The sequence below is a fragment of the Microcebus murinus genome, chromosome 18, assembly GCF_040939455.1.
Source record: "Microcebus murinus isolate Inina chromosome 18, M.murinus_Inina_mat1.0, whole genome shotgun sequence".
In the NCBI taxonomy this organism is placed as follows: Eukaryota; Metazoa; Chordata; class Mammalia; order Primates; family Cheirogaleidae; genus Microcebus; species Microcebus murinus.
In genome coordinates, this window is record NC_134121.1 from 50,811,098 (window position 1) to 50,833,741 (window position 22,644).

Below are 22,644 nucleotides of genomic sequence, written 5' to 3' on the forward strand. Positions count from 1 at the left end.
AGGATGGGAGGATCTGTGGCTATTTATTTATTTATTTATTTTTTGCAATATACCACATATACCCCAATAGTCACATATTCTATTGTTTCTGCATAAAAGGGCATTGTAGTTTTTTATGACTTCGTCTCCTTGCAGGGAGATTATGGAGGGTGAGGGGGAAAGGTGATCTTGTATAAAGGAAGATAGACCCAGACACCTGTCACAGGCTACTTTTCACCTGGGGCAATGGGGTAGGTACCTTTCCAGGCCAACAGCACCAGAATCTAAGCTCTACAAGCAGAGAGACTTGTCACTATTAGATCCCCAGGAAATCGGCTAATTTTTCTATTTTTAGTAGAGATGGAGTCTTGTTCCTGCTCAGGCTGGGCTCGAACTCCTGAGCTCAAGCACTCCCAGAGTGCCAGGATTACAGGTGTGAGCCACTGCACCTGGCCCACTTATTCATTTAATTAATGTATAAATTATATACGTGAACCACTGTTCAGATAAATTATGCACATTTCAGATTTCTCTGTATGTTCATAAAGGACATAATTGACTTGAACTAAATGGAAATACATAGACATTTAAATGCAAAAGATAAAAAAGGAAAAAAAAAAGATCCCAGAGCACAGAGGAGAGCTTGGCCCACAGTAGACAAGTAACGGAGATGCCTGAAATGAGAAGAACAGCAATCGCCTAGGTGTTCTGATTGAAAATTACAGAGTCATTCTGCAGTGGAAGATGAGAAGAACTGGACCCTGACATTCAAGGTAATACTAACTGTAAGGATGGGTCACCCGAAGTCAATTGTTTATAAGTCAGGAGCTGCCTGTACTTAAAATTAGAGCAGAGAAATGATGTGCTAAGATATACCCACATTAGTCTCCCGAAACATCAGTAATAGCTTCTTGTGACTGGAAAATCAAGTGAAGGCATAATGAAGGATACTCTCTATATAATTCCAAGAGAACAAAAATGCTCTTTGTGTACTTGACAGGAATCTGAATCACAAGCAAGAAATTAGCAAAACACAGTCTTTCCACTGAACACCAGACCATACACAGTACCAGGAACTGAAAATCACGGATGCATGGGAAGTGTTTTGGAAAAGACATGCAGTAAAAATGTTTCTGTTGAATGTTGGAGCCAGAGACCCCAGCAGTTTTCTGGTCCCCCTCCCCACCCCCAGCACACCTTGTTTACAGTGAGGAGGCTGAGGCCTTGGGGTGCAGTGGCTTGGCTAAAGTCACCCAGCTAGTTAGCAGCAGAGATGGGGCAAGGACTCTAAGCTCTTTCCACTACACCCAGCTGACAGTTTTCAGTCTTACTTGCAGCATAAACAAGCTTTTGAATACAAGCAACTATAAATAGCAATTAGTCAGAGTCTCGTATTAGATTATGTTGACATCATCAGAAGGCAATTCTGTTCGTTGCAAGCCCCTCTGACGCTCGCTCTGAAATGTCTCGAGTCACTGCCTTCATTTCCACCAGCACCCCCTGAGGTCCAGACTGCACCCTTCCAGGAGCTTCCAGTGGTCTGAGGTTCATCACAATGTCCCCCCAACCCCTCTTCCAGAGCCTAGCGAATCCTCATGCGCATTTGCTGTTCTCAGCCATGTGTGTCGGAGAAGGGAGCATGGTTTTTCTACTTCTTTTACACATTCCCACGGTGCTGAGCAGGCACGTGACACACACGCTTTGGTTAAGCATAAGCTAATATTTATTGAATGATTACTAGGGGCTGGGCAATGAGGTGGGTATTTTACACACATTATTTCATCTAATTCATCCCAAACCTCTACAAATAGGTAGGATTATTTGTTCTCTGCCTACAAATAAAGAAACTGTGGCTTGGAGAGGTCAAGTGGCCTGCTCAAGGTTACATGACTAGTAAAAGTGTTGTACTGAGATGCAACCAAAGGACCGCTTTGCTCTAAAGTTTCTGCTTTCTAACTCCTGGTTTTTCCCAACCAAGATCTGTGTGAATTTAGAACAGAAACAAGGGAAGTGCATTTTGGAAAGTGCCCCAGGTGACTCAGATGTGCGGGCAGGTTTGCGGGTCACTGCTGCACACTCAGGAAACCTACACTGATCGGCTGGTGTCACTTGTTTTTCAGAAGCCAGAAGGATCGTGTGACCAAAGCCTGATCCAAGCCCACCTTTCCCCGAGGACTCAGGCCACACACACTGTAGGTGGTATTGTCTTCTCTCCTGTACACAAACCTCAATCCTTTCTACCCAAATCCTCAATGGCCATCAGTGAACACTGTTTGAAACCAGAAGGTACTGGGAGCAGGAAGAGAATTCATGAAGGAGGAAGTCCTGGTGGCACAGCCCAGGAAGGGAAAGCAGACTTCAAGATCCCATTAGGTTAATAGTGGGAGGTCTCGCTATGAATATGCCCTCTTGCTTTGGGGCCTGATTTTTTTTCCCCCTAAATGAGCTACCCATACATATCACACATCCAACAATGACAGGCCCAGCTAGACAGTCTTACAGCATTTTCCCAAAGTTCAGAATAGACACCACAGTTCTCACTGCTATGCACATAAATTGTGCATATCCACCTCCACCAGCCCCATCATGCTTTTAGTTTGTCTTGAGCAGAGCTGGTCTCCCCTCCATCCCTCGATAAGGGATTCCTTGGAGTTTAGCAGGAACCACCTATAAGGGAAGAAATCGGCTCCTTTGTAATGCACTGGATTGAGACTCTCCAGGACTCACAGCCATGAGCTTCTAATTCTATCCCCAAGTTTCACCTTGCTCAGGTAGCTCCTACTACGATTACCATGCCTCCCTCCCCCAATGCCAATTGTCTCCTTTTGGGCTCTGCTAACAGACAGGCACTCCTTTCTGCCTAGGATAACTGAGATAAAGTCCTAAAGACATTACTAAATCCTAAAAGGAAATAAACACAGAAACTGCAGGAAGTAAAAAAAAAAAAGGGGGGGGGGTTTATAAAGTACAGGTGTTCCCATCCTGCCACAGGCAGGTTCACCGGCTTCACGCAGGCCATCCACCGTGGGAGACGTCCACCTGCCTTCCTCACAGCCCCGTTGCCTGCGGTCCTCTCTTCCAGCTCCCAGTCTACCTCCACCTGCAGGACCCATCACTCAGGAGCTCCTGACTGGACATCTTGAGGGATCTCTGGTCCAGACCAGGACAAAGACCCCTGCCTCAGTCACATGCAGAGTGGAAGCCACAATGTGGCTAAGAAGGGAATGAGAGATTAAATCGCAGCTAAGGGGCCATGGATTGACAGAAGGATTTTTTCAGAGCTAAATTTAAGTTAGTTCCTCGATTCTTTCCTTCACTCAAGTATTTTGTTATTTCCAAGAACATTCAGTATTTTGAAGACTTATCTAAAACTAGAAACCAAGTGTCCCTATTTCCTAAGCCAGCGTTCTTGCCTTTCAGAGAGTGAAGGAATAGAACAATTCTTGACCCTATTTTCTCTTCTTACACATATGGTAGAAATCCACAAACCCGAGAGGAGTTTATTTTCTACGAGATATCTGAATTTGTCTTAGACTGTTCTTCTTTTCAATATATATTCTTCTAACTAAGGACTCCAAAGAATACAGACCCAGCCAGACTAGATTCATCCCTGCATAATTGGACGTTTACTTTTAGTTGTCCTAATTAGCCAAAAGAAAGGGGGGGAAAAATCACATTTAAGTCTTCCTTAGAAAACAGTTGAACCTTGTTTTGTCATTTATTCCATCTTCTGGGATACTAGACATAGTACTTATTAGACAAATCAGTGTGAAAGCAATTGAGAATTAAAGAAAAAAAATCTTTGAGGTCATGCACTACCATTATCCTTATATGTGAGTTTACATCTGGATGGTAAAATCATGTTTAAAAACTACAAAAAGAGAACCCCTACTTTTTGGCAGTCATTACACTCTAGCTACCCATCACTAGAATACACCATTAGGACCATCTTTGTACTCCTACACTGCATGTTAGCAATTGCCAAATACTTTCTTTCAATGTCTGTGAATAAACTTGCAGAAGAAGCTGCAGACTGCTGCAGAAATCCTGTAAATGTCAAGCATTTTTAGTCCTCTTCTTTTTAAGGGGGCATTTCCACACCAAAATTAGTTGAAGCTACAATTTCATTTGTATCAAGTGGGCAGATACCCAGAGAGTCTTGATGATGTCACAAGCCACACCATATCTGAAGCATCTCATGAATCGAAGGCCCTTTGCCTCCTAATATATACCAATGACGCCCTGGTTGGAGACATTTAAATCATTGCAGTTTTGTTTTGATTGAAATATTCTATAGCAGGCTTTTTAAAAGCAACAAAATCAAAAATGATAGTCCTAGGAGAATTTCATTGACTCTAAAATAGTAGCTGCAAATTGGTACTGGACTCGTTCCACTTTTCCTGGTAAGTTTGGGGGCAAATCTCTTGGGTTTTAAAAGCCCAGAAATCAAGTCACATCAGAACAACAATGAAGGATATCAGAGTTAGAAAAGAATTTGGCCAACTGTTTCTTCAGCCCAAGGGGAAAGTTTAAGTCAGTTATAAATAATAACTCTGGATACTTGAAATTTAAGGGGAAAAAATGGTTGCTAACTGCATTAACTTTGATAAGCTGAATTCAACCTGTTTTCTTTGATAGCGAGATAAATACAAATAGACTTGGCTCACTCAAAGTCATCTTGTTCTTCCAGTAGCTCAGGAGTTCTAAAATCCACCTCTCCAATACCTTCCTTTAACATTGGAGTGTATGAGCTCCAGGAATCTTACATGGCAACAAGAGATTTAATCAACCATGTCTAGGGTAAACCCCTTCCAAGAAATGTGCTCTAGGATGGTGGTTCTCAAACACAACGTATCACCTGGAGAGCTTGGCAAATACCGGTTGCTGGGCCCCACCCCTGACTTGCTGCCTCAGTAGATCTGAGGTGCCCCTTTGAGAACCACTGCCCTAGGCAAGCCAGAAGGGAGTAGGGGCTGGGGAAATTGGCATTCACCAAGCACCAGGCACTACGAGGTCCTTCATCACCACCCTCCCATTTAACCCATAGCACCCAAGTGGAGGAGAATCACCAATAGAAAGGTGAGGAAACTCGAGAGAGAAAAAAAAAAAAAAGCATGTACTTTACACAGTGCCTTGTATTACTGTCTGACCAGGCTATCGTATAACTTGCAAACGTGCTAGTGAAACATTCTCACTGGAGACCCCCCAGGGCACAGCCATTTTTCGTCTCAGGAGCCAATTTCCATCTCTAAACTGTTGTTGGAAATTTCCAAAATCCCTTTTAACTTTTGGGCTGCTCCTTTCCTGTACCCACTCAACAATCTTCCAAAACCCTCCTTTCTCAACAAGCCGACCCTCTCAGAGCACACAGCAATGGCTTGCCCCAACCCAGGGGGTAACTGGCCACCTGTAATAAATAGGAGTGGCACGCGCCCACGGCTTCTACTTTTCAAGGCTTCTACGACTGAAGACCCAGACATTTGTGTGGTGCCTACGAGCATCAAAGTTATACGTTTTTAGTGTAACCTCCCAAAATACAGAGTTCCAGTACAACACGCGTCACAGCACCACGCTCGACACAGGCTACGTGTTGACGGTGACGACCCGCAGGAACTCTACGTATCAGGGAGTCCCTTGCACTGTGTAACAAAGCAACTCCAAGATCCGTTTCCATGACAACGGCAGCATCACACAGGAAAGAGAATGAGGAGAGTACAAAGAGGTTTTTTAGAAACTGCCACCAAAACGCACACCCAGTTTAGGAGACTGAAAATTTTCTGGGCCTTAGATTTGGGATTAAAAACCTTTCTCTCTTTTTTTTTATTTTTCTCCTTTTGAATGTATTCCCTAACGATGTGACTATTTTTAAATGTCTAATAGGAACTGATTCAGAACACTATAAATACCACCCATCTGCCAAATTTCAGGAGGTCTAAAATTAGGTTACCAGGTTCATCAATTTCCCTTAGAAGATTCTCGTAAAAATAGAACAAACCTTTCTGGTAGCATTAACAGCAAAAGGCTTATAGTTCAAATGCTGCGGTAAATAGACTATATTTAAAAGCTAGAAACAATTAAACTCAAAAAAAAAAAGTCATTTTTTTCCTGAATAAAATTAAAATGGGCAATACGAAACAGGAATTTCTTAGGAAGCCCTTCAAACAATTTACACAGCCACATGCTGAAAAGAACTCCCACAAGTATGTATTAGAACCAAATCATACATTATCAACACATATGAGAGGACCCACCACATGTTCCTTTTCTACTGCCCTGCTCGGTCTCTGTGTATGTTTGCTTTTCTCTCATACGGGAGACAGATAGAAAATGAAACGCCAAACAGCCCGGGTATAGCCTTCTCCTCGCCTCGCACTTTTTTCTACTGTGATTTTTTTTTCTTCATTGACCATCAAAGAAGAAAGAGCCCTCTTACTAAAAATACCCTGGCACGACGGTCAGCATTGGGACCTGTTTCTTCTCGGCTACTGGGAGGTAAGGTTATTTCACCTCCATGTGCACCACGTTATTTTTAGAACGTGCTTTGCTCTTCCCTGGTTAGTCTACTGCACTTGCATCCACTCCTAGCATCCCAGCTGCTCTGCACGCCACACGATGATCACCAACACAGATGCGGGAGGGACCTTTCTGCCACAAACGGGATGCATAAAACGCTTCGCTAAGCAGCCTGCAGAGTCGTTTTCAGCCTCGTCACCAGCACGGAAGTTGGACATCTCGACTAGACGGCACTTGCACAAAGAACTACGTATGATTCTTTATTCTCCTTAACCATCCATTATGTAAGAGGCCACACCGATCGGCCCAGACAACCTGTTGGAATGGTGTTGGAGTCAATGAAGTTAAAACAGAAGCTCTGTCTAATGTCAGAGTTAAATTCATGCAGAGCGCCACTGATCTCTATTCATTTACCCACTAATAAAGATTGAGATCCAGCCACATGCCAGATCTGTGCATGCACTGAGGACAGGGAGATGAAATACAGGTTTTACTCTCGATGCGCCAGAGTATGGGCAGGGAAGGAGAAACAGTTAAAGCAGCGATACAGGAGTCCTCAAAGGGGTACGCACAGGGGGATGCAGATGAAGTCTGGTACCCATGAGAAGCACCGCCTCCCTAGCATTGGTGAGCCTCTGCCACCTCCCAGGGTAACCAGAGATGCTCCGATGAACAGTGAGCTTATTAATGTACCTGCTTTGCCTCAACCAACCCTTACATCTACTCCTAGAAGCTATTATAAGAATATTAGAATAAGCACAATTATTGAATCTCAACATAGTTCATGATTAGAACAAAATGCTCCTCACAAAACAAACAACTTACAAGTACAATCACCTAAGAGAAAGAACCAATAAAGTGTTTAAAGCAAAAAGAAAAGGCTTGTTTAAAAAAAAATCATCCCAAGACTCCTCATCCCTGTCTCCTTTTTCTATCAACAAATCAAGAAACTATTAGACTGTATCTCAATATACATCATGACATCACCTAACAGAATCCTCCTTATACTACTGAGATGAAGCCATAGCAATAGCAGCACAGAAAAGGACACACACACACACACACACACACACACACACACACACACACACACACACGGTGAAGGCAGCATGTATCCAGGAAAGACAATTCCCCACCAACTGTAACACAGGATTCACTGTCAGTTGCCTATCTAGTAACTCATTCTCCTCTTCATTCCTGAACTACCTTTATTATGTTCTGGGTGGAAATATGCCCAGCTAAAACAAACCAAAAAACCCAAATAAACCAAAAATCTTGCATTTTCCAAATAAGAGTGGCTATGTGATAATGGTTCTAGCCAACAAGACGTAAATGGAACTTGTTGGGTTGGGCTTCTGGAAGAGTCTTTTAAAAGGGAGCAAACTCAACAGGCATCTGTGGTTTGACCTTCCCCTTTGGCTCTGCTGCTGCTTGGAACATGGACAGATGCGAATGGAGCAGCCACCTGACACCTGCTGGCGACAACGATGAGGACTAAAGGATGGAAGCTATGAGGTAAGACGGCTGAACTAAAAGGCAGGAGGTGGCTGGGTCCTTCATGGAATTGCGGTGCTGCTGTACCAGCCCCAGACTGCCCAGGTCTGGGCATTTTGTTAAATGAGCAGAGCAAACATCCCACTTAAGTTCAAGCCACTGCTTTGTGGGCTTTTCCATGACTCCTGTTTGGATGCAATTCCAAACTGATACACTTAGCAGGTATCAGTCTAGATGTCTGCAACACGCAGCTTTATTACCATGCTGCTAGACAAAGAAGAAATCTAGGATGGGTGTGTATGCTTCATTCAGACAGCATTCCGTGAGATGACAGCACTTGGCCATATTTCAAAGGAATTACATGGATGAGGCTAGAGAGAGGTGCAAATACAGTATCTCCCTTATTTGCAGGGCAGTAAGCTGTTCTAGGACTCCCAACAGTGCCTGAAACTGTGGGTAGTACCAAACCTTATATTCTTCCTATATGTACATATCTAAGATAAAGTTTAATTTATAAATAAACTTACAAACTCTAGTTGATAAAGTTTAATTTATAAATGCACAGTAAGAGATTAACAATACCTAATAGATTGTAACAAAAGTTATATAAATGTGGTTTCTCTCTCAAAATGTTTTATTGTACTGTTCTAACAAGAATCGATCCAAAAAGAAAGTTAAATCATCTTAAAAATCAATTATAAAATGACTTTAAATGTGCTAGGTTCCCTTCTCCCCCAAACAAAAAGCTGCCATAATTATAATCCTAGCAATAACTTTGTATTAAGCTTTGGCACCTAGCATCATATAAGCATTCTTCTGTTTCTTCATAATCCTCATTCTTAATGGCTGCACATATTCTATCACATTGATATATCACAATTTTCTTAACGAACTCCCTGCTGCTCCCCAAGAGTATTAGAAGAAAACTGACAGCTGCAGAAGGAAATCAGAAAGAAGACACTGCTCCTGACCCAACGTGCACTCATCATTTTCACGGTTAAGATCTATGAGATACGAATATTCTCAAGGTTCTTCCTCACTCATCTAGAACAGGTGACATTTAGAATCTGGTGGCTAATTAAATATTCTTACTACACTAGACTGAGCAACTAAATTTTATTTTAAAATTAATTTTATGGACCTCAGAATCTAAGATATTAAGATCACGAAGAACACGTTTTTAATGTGGAAGATGTCCGACCACACAGCAGGTCTCAGGCTTCTCTGGCACAGCCAGCTGATGACCACACGGTGTAGCATCAGTCACAGAAAGGGAAAAATCTCTACTGATCCCAGGACAGTTTCTTATTGTTAGAACTAAACAAAGAAACCCTGTAAGATTTTTCATCTCCCTTGTGAAAGTAACATGCATTCATTCATCCAGCCGACAAGTATCTACTGAGCATCTGCTATGTGCCAGGCACTGCTCTGGGTTAAACAGAGGAGTAAGATAATGTCCCTGGCACTAATGGTGGCTTCGTGCTGGCAGACAGACAGACAATAATCAAGTAACAAATAAATAATATGGTTTCAGATGGCAATGAGGCTCTAAGTGCAAAAATGAGGACAAACCAATGGAAAATAATGAGGGGGATGTGGTCTAAGAGGCCTAAGGAGGTGTCATCTCAGCAGAGTCCAGAATAAGAATCATGAAGATCCAGGGTCCAGTCCCGTGCAACAGCCCTGAGGTGCAAATGAGCGTGGTATGATGTGGTCAGTGAGGTGGGCAAGAGCCAGATCACATTCATGACAGGCCAGTTGACCGGGCTAAGAAGAGTATGTTTTATTCTGATGGCTGGGGAGGGGAAGGACAAAAGGGTTTGGCTGGAGAGGCACAATGGTTTGATCTGCCTGATATACGCAAAACACCACGCTGGCTGCAGTGGAGGATAAACTGCAAGCGTGGAAACCGCGAGCCAAGCTAGGAGGTTGTTTGGCAAGCTGTGAGAACCGGATCTGACCCAAGCATGCGTCTCCAAACCAACAGTGGGCACAGGGTCCAGCAGACAATTTCTGCTTCACGTATGTTTGCAGTCTCTTTGCACATGTACAGCCTACCATTATTCTTCCTCACTGCTAGTTCTATACATTAAGTTATTCTAAGTTACCAATTCTTAATGGGGGGAAAAATGATTACAATGAATTACCTGAATCCCGGTGTACCATTCAAACTTAGCAAATGCAAAAGAAAGCAGCCCTGCCTTTCTAATTTTAAGACCTGCTGTATGAACTCCTCTTCCTTTTCAAGCTTCCCTGGTCTTTTGTGATTAATTTTTAGTAACAGGAGAACGACCTGTTTAAGAACAAATGAGTCATGATACAGCTTAACATCTAGAAACCCAAAATCACCCTCCTCCACAAAGAATATCATTTTCAAGTATGAAATTCTCATGTTTTAAACATTTTTACTCCATGTTCATTCCACAAAGCTTCTCCATCTTGAGAAAGAGATGAGAGACAAATCGCAGACAGCATGCAACAAGGAACTTGCCCTCTGAAAGGTAGTCTTAGGCAGTTTTACCTAAGAAAAATGCCTCACCCGTTGTAAAACAATTATCATCTGTGTTTCAAAATACAGCCTTTCACACAGCAATCCCATCACAATTTCTCGTGAGCAGGAATAGCAGCGTGTGTGACTTCTGTATAGATTACGCATCCTGGCAAAGGTAGGCATATGACAGACTTGTGCCCATAGCAGTGGCGACCAAGCAGGCAGGAGAGGAATCAGACCACTGACTCCTCAGCTCTCACTCTCTATCATAACTCCCTTTCGGATTACGATTTGTTACAGACCTCTCCAGATTAACTACGTAATTACCAACCACCTGAAGGAAGATCAATCAAAAATATGTAGTAGTTTACAAAATAAGTATTTCCATTCTATAGGTTGTTTTTCCTATCAGGACTTAATAACAACAACAAAAAAATCTTGCCAGGTTAAAAAATTCTGGTGTCACAGCAAGCATAGTTCAATGAGCATCTTGCATAATTTAGTTAGGCTTAAAACTTGAAGCACTGAAAAGTCCCTTGACATGTGGTTAAAAAAAAACAAAAACAAAACCAAAAACGACTTCCTAAAAATAGTAATTTACAATCAGGAAATAGCTGCTATGCCTTCTGACAGAATCCCATGAAATATTTTATATATACTCTACACAAATCAAGGAAATTATTTTGACTTTATTTTGGGATCAGAGACCTCATTTTTTCATTCATTCACTGTCAACAAACATTAATGATCATCTGCTATGAGTCAGATCATGCGAGGCATTGGGGATATAGCAATGAGTAAGATTTTGGGGAAAGAAAGTATTATAATATAGCCAAGTCTGTGGCAAATTGTTACATTAACGGCCCCAATGACTCACCCCTCCCAGGAGCCACACCCTTTTGTGATAATTTTATGCATTAACGTGACTGGGCCACAGGGCACCCAGACATTTGGTCCAACATTACTCGGGTGTTCCTATGAGGGTGTATTTTATGATAATAACATTTAGATTGGTAGGCTGAGCTAAGCGACTGCCTTCCGTAATGTGGGTGGGCCTCATCTCATCAGCTAAAGGCCTAACTAGAACACAAAGGCTGACCCTCCCCCAAAGAAGAGAGAATTATTCCTGTCTGCGGGCCTTCAAATTGGGACATCAGCTTTTTCCTGCCTTTGGACTCAACCTAAAAACATCAGCTCTTCTTGAGTCTTGAGCTTGGCAGCCTTTGGCCTTCAACTGGAACTTCCATCATCTGCTTTCCTGGTTCTCAGGGCTCCAGAATCAGGCTGGAACCATGCCTTTGGCTTTCCTGGGTCCCCAGCTTGCCAACTCACCCTGCAAAGCTTGCAACTTGTCACCCTCCACAACTGCATGAGTCAATTCCTTATGTTAGATCTCCTTATACACATACATGCACACCCTATTGGTTCTGCTTCTCTGGAGAACCCTGACTACTGAACCTTTACTGCGATTCTGGGCTCTGGCCAGTGGGACAGAAGGAGCTTGTTAAGCATGCATACACCGAGGCTTGGCTTCTTGGAGAACTGCCACTACCATGTAAGAAACCTCCCTCCTGGAGAGGCCGGCGTGGAGCAGAAACAAGGCCTCCCTGGGCAACAGCCACAGCTAGCTGCCAGTGAGGTCATCGTATGTGACCCTGGAAAATGTTAAGCAAGAGAAATTTAGGGAAAAAAAACCAACCGCCAGAGTACACTGGGAGGCAGTATGAAGGATGGCCTAGACCAGAGGACCAACAGTCCAGAGCTGGTAAGACCAACTCGCAGGACATGAGAGGCCTTAACAAGACGGTGGCTGTGAAGATGGAGAGGAGAAGGGGTCGCAGGTGGAAACCACAGAACGTGGAGACCTATTAGGTGTGGGAGACCAAAGAGATGGAGACAGCCAAGCCAGCGCTTGCCCCGTCAGCCTGGTCTGTGCTGGCCCAGGCCGTCCTTGGCTTGGGAACCGAGATAGAGAGGACAGCCTGGGCCAGCACAGACCAGGCTGACGGGGCAAGCGCTGGCTGGGAAAGTGGAGAGGAAGCATGAGAACAGGCTGGAGAGAAGAAAATAAGGTCGGGGATGCACGTGTCCAGCACGACACCCTCACCCCGAGGAACAGGGCACTCTCTCCGCTTAAAGAGCATCACCTGGGAAACCCGCACACCATCAGGACCACTCCAGTGCCCAACGGCAATGCTGTTGTGACAACAATGACATTCTCCTAAGAAACTGGCTTTTCCCTTGATCATTCTCAAAAGCATGCTTTTGAGTGTGTTGGGTATATAAATATAATAGGTTGAATGAGTGACAAAATAATTAGAACGACTGACCTTCCCACTGCCCACCCTACTCTTGCTGGTACTGGCCTCTACATCTGAGGGTGTTCGATCCCAGCTCATGGTACAACATAAAATAAAAAACTGCCAAGAGGGTGCCCTCGCACATGCTGCTTCTCTCTCAGTCACCATCGAAGGCTGAAACAGAATTCCAAGTAGGTTTATTTGATTGTTATGGTCTGCTTTGGCCCCTGATCCCACTGTAAATAAATAAATGCCCTGGCTATAATGCTGGCTAATATATTCACAGTAAACCTTTCTCCTTCTCCCAGGAAACACACTTCTTTCCTAAACCTCCTGCTCGGAATTATGAAGCAATAAAAACAGAAAACAGAGCCAAGGTGAGGAAGGTACCAGCTAACAGAACGGGACTGTGAGTTTAGCTTTAAAAAAAAAAAAAAAAAAAAAAAAGTGACTCACAAAAATCCAGGAACAAGCCTCTGGCATGAGCCAAAAAGCTCCCTGGGCTGGCTTTCAGCTTAGGCTGTAGACACTTGAAACAAATCTTTCCAGAAACCCAGTGTCCTGACAAGTCCCTCTACACCCTCTTCAGGACCCAAACCAAGTCCCGAAAGGGCTCCAGGCTCCCACAGGGTCCCGTTGGCCCTGCGCGCTCTGTCTTCACTCACACACACTGCTGGTCTCCCCTGTGGATGTTTTCATTGCTAATATCTCAGGATTGTATCATTCCCAGCTTCTCTTACCATCTTAAGCTTTCCCAGTCACAATGACTCTAGACTCTACCCACAAAACCAGAGCCTTCACTGCCACAAAACCTGGCTCTAAGGTGGCTTTGCTGATCATTCATGGGGTACCAAGGAAAGAGAATAGGTTTGAAAGCTGGCCGGGCGCAGTGGCTCAAGCCTGTAATCCTAGCACTCTGGGAGGCCGAGGCGGGCGGATTGCTCGAGGTCAGGAGTTCGAAACCAGCCTGAGCAAGAGCAAGACCCCGTCTCTACTATAAATAGAAAGAAATTAATTGGCCAATTTATATTTATATATATATATATATATATATATATATAAAATTAGCTGGGCGTGGTGGCGCATGCCTGTAGTCCCAGCTACTCGGGAGGCTGAGGCAGAAGGATCGCTTGAGCCCAGGAGTTTGAGGTTGCTGTGAGCTAGGCTGACACTACGGCACTCACTCTAGCCTGTGCAACAAAGCGAGACTCTGTCTCAAAAAAAAAAAAAAAAAAAAAAAAAAAAAAAAAGCTGAGAGACCCAGTTCAAAGCTTACGTCTCCACTTACCACTGGACTCCAGAAAGTCATTCCAACCCCTTCTGAGCCTCGATTTTCTCATTTGCACAATGGGAGTAACAATGTATGCCTACTGCACTTACGTATGTTGCCCACTGATGTGATTACTTAAATAGTAACGTTTATTCACATGCATGACTTCCCACTAAGGACAAGCTGTTTGAAGCCAGGAACCACGTTCTTTAACCTGTGCATCCCATAACCCCTGGCACGTAATAAATGCTCAGGACACATTTAAGGATTACATCTAATGAACAAATGCAAGAAAAACACCAAACCCATAAGGGCTGCTAAATATCTGTCAGGTAATATAAAGATGCCAAAATGCCATGACTTAGATAGTGGGTCTTCCAGCATCTGGGTTTCTGGTGATTTGAGGACAGTATTTTCAACAATAGTGCTCAGATACAGGAAGTGGTTGTACATCATGAACTGTCTGGTATTGAGTCACTTAGATGGGTCAGGAAAAATAAACAAGGAATCCATCATACCAGTTGTTGATCCCAAACAATCAAAAGCTACTGCCTAAGTCTACTATCTTTTTACAGTCCAAATAGTTAAGACAATGGTTTGAACCGGCTACTGTGATTACTAGGAAAGACCATCAAGTGTGTTTCTGGCCTTGCCCCCAGGTGCCATGATAATGATACTAATGAAATATCCACTCCTAGCTATTAGGGAAGTTCACTGAAAGTCTCATGCATGGCTGAAAATATTCAAGTAACTCAAGAACAGATAAATAGAACTGGTGCTCAAAAGAGGTTATCAGACCTTTCACTCACTCATTCTCTTTGGTTCTACAAATATTTTTTTGAGCACCCAATTTGCACCAGGTAGAACACATTCCGTTTTCAAAGAGAAATGACAGAGGACGCTCCCATGAAGGGTTTTCCCATGAGGAATTCACTGTGCAAGTGTGATCCTTAAGTAATGCGACAATTTATTTTTTAAAAAACAAACATGCATCAGGCACAATGGTGCACATCTGTAGTCCCAGCTACTCGGAAGGCTGAGGCAAGAGGATCCCTTGAGCCCAGGTATGCAAATCCAACCTGGGAAACACAGCAAGACCTCATCTATAAACAAACATGAATGTTAACTAAAGGTGCCCCGCGCCCAAGAAGCTACACAGTGATTCAAACACTCTACGCTTAACATTAACACACACAAATCTCTTTCAAACCTGATGTCAGGAATAGTTTATAAGTTTCACAACAAAATCACTCTAACTTACCATCTTACCTCCTTTTTGACCAAAAACAGTACCTAAAAGAGCCCCTTATTCTGACCTGGTTCCACTGGACTTTTGGCTGCCTCCCCAAACAATTTCACAGCGCTCAAAGGCTGACAACTTGCCAAGAGTGAATGAAAAGAATGTGCTTACTGGCCTTAGAGGCCATTCCAAAAGTGGAGTTCCAAAGATGTTCTCAGCAGTGGCAATTTAAACCAGTGAATTAAGCTGAAAAGGGTGACTCCCTTGAAAACATGCCTTCTGGTAACTGGTTACAATCTATGCATTTTCTTTTTTCTTTGTAGCTACACCATACATTTCTTCTCAGCTAATCAAGCACAGAACACAAAGTAACACACAACCCTCTCTCTTCTCCCTGGACGTTCCTCCACCCGCTGCCTCCTTTCACTCACCAGAACTGCAGATGAGAATATAAATCTTTGAGGCTATTTTTAATTCCCGGCTAAATTAATTTGGCACAAATGCAGCAGGAGTCCCTTCCCTTGTAGGAAATACTTCTGTTACTGTGAATCTGGTACATAAAATAATCCACCCACTGAAGAACAGAATTAGCACGGGTGTTTTTTTGTTGGGTTTGTTTCCCTGAAGTAACTTCTTTGTGAGGTTTCCTGTGGCATCACAGCAAGTGTGGAAGGCCGCCTGTGGGCAAGGGCAGAGGGTGCTTTCAGAACGGGTCAAAGGCTTCCTCAGAGGCTTACAGAGGGAGCATCCCACTAGGACGTGCAGAACCTGCAGGTCTCTCTCTGGTCTCTTATTACAAGTCTTCTTGCAAATACATGTCACCTTAATTTAGGAGCTGCTGGATTGCAGCATTAGGCAAGAGATGTAACTCCCATAGGCCAGCAAGAGAAACATGAAAATACTGGTCTAATTGTTTTTAAAAGTTGAAAATTTTTGAAATACATCTTCAAATGTCACCATCTACATGAAGCCTCCTTTCACTCAAACTCCCAGTAGATGCTCTCTCTTGCTAAACTCAACAGCATCTTATTTCTTTCTACTTATGGCACCTACCCTCTGCAATCTTACACTGTAACTACTTGCTGGCTTGGTTTATTCTTGCAATTAGAGGATAATCCCCGCACAGGGAGGCAGGAACTCTTTTTACCTTTGTATCCTTCACAGCACGAAGCCCTCAATAAATACTCAATGACAGAATGGAACAGAATGAAATTTAGGGCAGAAAACAACTTCAAAGATCATTAAGGTCAACCTCCACAGTTACAAATAAGAAAACCAAGGTCTAGAAAGCATTTTAGAGATGTGGCCCGGGCAGGACTCCCAATTCCGACTCCAGTCTCTTCTTGCTACACTTTGTCGAATTTTAAATGCAACTTTTTAACTCCTGAATCTCATACAAATCTCTTTTCTTCATTGGTTCAAGAATATAAAAATGTTTTGGGGGTATAACTGGCTTTTGCTCACAAAATCATCTTTTTCCACATTAAATGTAAAAGAATACTTTGAAAAAAATAGGCGAGTCACTAATTTCTGTTTATTTTTAATGCTTTAAGTTTTGTTATAAATGAATCTTTGAAATGCTGAATTTTAAACAATTTAGCAGCCTAGCCTTTTTTTAATTTCATTCGTTTCTAAGACACTGGAAAGGATGGAGAACAAGAGAATTCTCAAGACTGTAAAGAAAAGAAAGCAATTTTGCTTTCCAGATACACAGCCCTCCACAGAGTCCAGCTTCACATGTGATTTCACTTTTGCTTTGTAGCAATTTGTGCAATGGTTTCCACTTTGTATTCTAACTATTTACAGACAATGCTCTCAGCTTCTTCAAATGGACCAGTTTTCACAATCTTCATGGACCTGAAGATGTACCCAGATCCAAAGCAAGCCTCCACAGCTCTAAGCAAGTTAATTAATTCCTTCATTTGGTGCCTGTCCAAACATTCTGGAAGGCATCAGCAAACCTGTGATGCCACCTGTATACATGTTGGCTGTCTTCCAGGTGAGGCACAGTGGTGACCAGGGAAGTCACCTAAATTCTGTTCAACTGCATCGCTCAGACATAAAAAGTAAAAAATTATCTGAACAATTTCTCCCCAGACAGACCAGAGTCACTGGTGAAAATGCACAAGACCTAAACAGAATGGCTCGACAAACACGAAAGGGAGGCTCCTGATCACTGGATATTTGGAGCCTGTTAGGTGACCTCACTTTCTCAAATGTCCACATGTCCAACGCATAGAGTAGACGTCCAGGGATTATGTGTAAGTAGTTGTTTGGCATTTGTGTTATTTTATAACACAACACAATTCCCTACAACTTTACAGATTGAAAAGCCAGGTGATGGGGGGCAGTTGTATATTACGGCCTAAGAGCAGGACTGAGACTGGGATGATTCTCTGAAAGTGCTACTTTGAAGCTTTTTCTCACTTGAAGCAAAAAGAGGCAACAGGAAGCATACAAATAAGGGACTTAATGTGCTAATATATATTAGTACACACATAACACGTGCGTGTACTCACACATATATACTGGAAAGCCCCAATACCTGGTTTTCCCTGTAGCACAGTGGGCTTCGTGAACAGATCATTTAAGATGAACAGAGACCGTTCTAAGAACAGAGAGGACCTTCAGATCGAGAAAGAGCCTGGTGAGCTGAAAGTTTAAGAAGCAAGAGGAAGAAGTCTAGGGAAGAGCCAGTCCTGCAGAACCCACCACTAGCACTGCCCCAGTCTGCCCAGCCTCCTCACGGCCAAAGACGGAGGAGAAACCGGCACGGCAGGCAGCCAGTGGCAGCCGAAGAAAAACATCAGCATGTGCAGCTCTTCAGCAGAGCAAAGACACACTTGCTTCTCCCACTCCCCAGAGCCAAACAAGACCTATTCCTCTTCTGCCCACGTCCTCATCCGCGTCATAATTTGGTAGAGAAATTTCTAAACAAGGGCCACTTTTGTCTTACTTTGTTCCATTGTTGTCTTATGAGACCTTGGGACACAGAGGAGAGGTACCAGGCAGAGCCCCAGGCTGCATTCTGAGGCTGCACACCTGGACACACAAATCCTGCACCTACTCAAAGTACCCCTCCAACACTCAGTGGGAAGAGGGCTGCTTATTCTGTGAGCCACATACCACAGCGTCCAAGTTGTCCAGCTCGAGTGCAGGCTCCAAGAGACATGCAGCACCAGTGAACGCGTTCACTGCTAACGTTAGGTTCTTTGAGTCTTCCATCTTCCTTTCTTCTCTATTCAGTGTGTATGGTGGGGTTGAGCTTAAAGTCCAGGAGGTGCTTGGCTTTTTTATTCAGATGTGCTGGTAGGGAAGGCCTGGCAGTAGAACACTGCTTATCCAGAGGGGCAGGGGAGGGCTGAGAAATTGGCCTGGGCATCTCCAGGGGTCCCCCTGTTGAACCCAGACACCCTTTCTTCTCAAGATTTCCTGCACTGACACAGGCTCTCAACTAGGACAGCTCCTTGGTCTCGGAGAGCGCCTCTGCTCAAAAGAACTTTTAATGCCTTCCCATCTGGCTACTGCTAGTTTATTTTTTGGTGCCTTTTCTTTCTGTTCATCTTGAAGATGGCAGAGCAGGTATAGTATTTGTGGATCTCACAAGGTTTGTAACTTCTTCTTCCCCATCTGTGAATGCTTTAGAGTCTGCTGACCTCAATGAAGGCGTCATTCAGTGGCACATGGACAGGACATCTTAACCATTCCTCATGGTGTGAGAAAAATCTTAATTTAAAAACTAAATTTTTCAGGGGAAAAAAATGCTTAGGGCAGTTTTTTTCTTCTCTTAAATTAATTCCATTTTTCCTGAACCTTCTATTTTTTTCACTGGTTTTTCTCAGGCCCTCTAGCACTTTTGTAGACATTTAACAAGAACTTACAGTAAGTGCACCAAGTAATAGCCATCGACATGCCCCAGCGACAGCACAACCCAACCAAGCTGCCGACCTCTCTTTCCCGTCACGGCCAACTCTCTTGATGGGATCAACCACGAGCTCACTGGATACTCAAGAGACAACATATGATGGTTCCCCAGATGGCACCTTTCTTCAACATGCCTCTATCTCCTCATCCGCAAAATATGGTTAACCTAGAAAAACCCTTAATGCCCCTACTGGATTGATAACTCTGGGATTTTCAGAAAAATCTTAATCAGAAAAAGGTAAAACAAGAAAATCCTACCATCTCAGCTCAGCCCTGTCCTCCTGATACCTCCGTGCTTCTCCAACTACCTCCCTGGTGCCGATCCCTTTGGCCGTCTTGGGCCTCCCCCAAGACTGACTTTGCAGATTTGCAAAGTAAAATCCTCTTGCACACGGCCAGATGACACGCTCGTTCCCAAGCTCTGGCTGCAGAAAAGTCCTCATTTCAGATCTCTCAGCTCCGATAACCAAAAGGCAAATTTTCTCCTTGGAAGAGAATGGTTGCATGGCCCTTTGTGAACCAACAGGCAAGACTGGATTTAATATCTCACATGCTTCTTTCTCTCTCTCATATTTAAAAAAAAAAATCATCTCTTATCATCTTCACTTCAAAGGATATTAAATGTAAGACTAGGTGTCTACAGAAAATCAACATGACACAAAAATGAGCAGGAGAGCAGGAAAGGAATGTAGCTGAACATCAGACCACAGGCGTGCCTCTGTCATCGTTTGCACCATGTAGATCTTCACCGAAGCTTTCTGCCTAGCTCTGGGCTCTGTGAGTAGGGTGACCAGGTAATGGTCACCCAAATACGATTAAAAGTCTGAGCAGGGAAGGGGGTACCAAAAATAATTAATAGGCATCACCTGACCGATGGTGGGTATAGACCTGGACTTTCCCGTGTAATCATCTTGCCTAGAGCGGGTACAGGGTGAGGAAAGAAGGGATCACGACAGGACTCTAAGGAGCTCCCACACGTCGTATGGGAGAGGGTGGATCGGGGAGCCAGGACATCAAGGAGCAGCAGTCAGAGGAGGAGGAGGAAGAACAGCAGAGGGTGACACGGATGTAATGATTTCCTACCGGGGCTACAGGCCGACTCTCTGATCCTATCCATGAATTTCTTTTGAATTATCTGTAAGTTGTCGATATTGTTCAATAACAGGTAACATAGGGTTTGTACATGACAGCCTTAAAGCTGGGTTTACATGCCATTTCCTCAGGAAGCCTGCCCTGACCAGCCAGAGTAGGTCCCTTGGATAAACCTCACCATGTACCTATGCCCCATTTTTATAAGTGACTTTTTAACATCTACCTTCCCCTAGTAGAACATCCGCAAGGGCGAGGAGCACATCCCTTTCTTTGTTTAGTGTTGTACCCCAGGGGCCAGCACAGAGTTTGGCCGGTTACAGATTCTCAATGAGGAATACTCAACCGGAAGAATAAGGAAGTGGGAGGAGAAAATAGGAAGCGGTAGGGGCCACACAAACAATTCACGTCCTGCAGCCTGCCTGTATTTCCTCCCCTTTCTTGATGGGGTAGAAACAGAGGTGTGGGGGAGAGAGGAGAGGAGATAAATGAGGAGAGATGAAGTCAGAGGATTAGGATGGGGATTACGACCAAGGCAGTGAAGGGGCCACCAGATGAGGCTTCCATACTACTGCAAACCAGGGTAACAGGACTTCTGCTTTTTACAAAACCTGATACTCCACATTCTATCTATTTTTAAATCTCAAAATGCCCCAAATGGAGTCAATATTCCAGAGAGAAGAGAAGTATGGAAAGTGGAAGCAGGTGGGGAAGGCATGACGCTAACTACTTTTGTCTGTATGTAGACAAGCCACTCAACACTCACGGATTTGGCCTTCCTCGTCCGTGAAGAGATAAAACAAGATGATGTCTGATTGTCCTTCTGGCTCCTACGTTCTCTGTGAGCCTTTGTGGACCCCAAGGTGGTTCAGAGCCCACAGCACCCACTTGACGCTGCCTCTGCCTGCATTTTAACCCCATCACGGAATATCCCCGCGCACTGAGCATGAAACGGTAAGTCCCTCCCTGCACACATTACAACAACGCACATCTGCACCCAAGAGCCGACTGTGAAAACGTCACCTTCTGAGCGGGGAAGACTGGAGCCCTGCCTGCACTGAGAAAGCCCCTCTGAAATCAGATTCCTGATGGGAACAAGCGCTCAAGATGGAAATTGCTTGAAGCACATGACTTAAGAACTGAGTGACTAAACTACTCTGGCAAAAGCAATTCGGAATAGAAATGTCTACTTTTTCAGGGCTACCCTGCAAAAAAAATTTCTTTCTTCAGTGAAAGTATTACTTTTCTAGTAACAGCTCAAGTTTCTTTCCACCCAATATATTTGAGATATTGGTATTTCCCATGCCTCCTCTCACTCTTTTTTCTGATCTCGCTTTTCGGTAAACAAGATATGCTACAGAGACGCCCAGTAGAGACAGGCAGAATTAGAACACAAATAAACGAAATTATGTGTTCACACATGGGTAGCTTCAGAGATCATTGTTCAGTGAAACAGATGCTAAATTATTTCAATCAACAGTAGCATTTATACACATAATGAAAAGGCAGCACGAATCTCATGAAGCGAACTAGGACCAGTGTGTTACATTGGCCAAAAAGCAATGATGGCTCTAGTTGTTAACAAACCTTTAGAAATAAACTAAAGGGTGATTTACGCTCGTTGTAAAATTTGCCAACAACCCATTGTGTCTGTGGAAGCTATTACTATAAATTTGGTGGCATTAGCCAACATGGCTGCCCCCAGTGAAAGAGCACACGCTAACAAGAAGTTCTCTGAGAATTTCTCTGCGAGAGTAGTCCAGGGCTCGAAAGGACGATAAATCTGTTCATTAGCACAAGCCAAAGTTGTATGAGACTAATTGGGTCTTCCCGTTAAGAGTTTTGTGCCAAAACAACAGTTGCACAGGCATCTTAAAAAATTAAAGCTCAGAAATCGACGTTAACATCAAATACTACTCACATCGGTGTCGGGTCCCTTGTCCGCACCCGGGCAGGAGAAAGTGACAAACTCATGGCACCTCTTGTGAACCACAAAACAGCAAACTGGTGGAGAGAAAAGGAAACTAAAATTAGAGCAGTCACGATCTAATATACAAGCTTTGTTTTCCAAACAGGGCTAGCTGGTGTTAGAAGTCAATCTGATTTCACTCCAGATAAGAATCTCATAAACAGCAATCAGAAGGCATTTCATTCGAGAATCAGAAACATTCGCTATCGATCAGGCTCGCAGATGACAGAGTCACGAAACGCCAGCACAGACAGGGGCCAAGGAGATCTAAACTGTGGCTCCCACAAAGTTGAGGGAGAGGAGAGCCAGAGATGGAGAGACGGTTTCACAAGGCAGAATCCAGGAATCAGAATTTAAAATACTTTGCACCATCCT

General features: G+C 43.6%; 1 protein-coding gene across 1 annotated transcript in view; it reads right to left on the reverse strand.

Moving 5' to 3' along the window:
* PRKCA (protein kinase C alpha) overlaps positions 1 to 22,644 on the reverse strand; it is a 387,023-nt gene that overhangs the window by 206,451 nt on the left and 157,928 nt on the right. Inside the window, exon 3 of the mRNA XM_012747264.3 lies at positions 22,222 to 22,304. Within this exon, the coding sequence (XP_012602718.1) occupies positions 22,222 to 22,304 (83 nt within the window). The remainder of the gene's footprint in view (positions 1 to 22,221; positions 22,305 to 22,644) is intronic.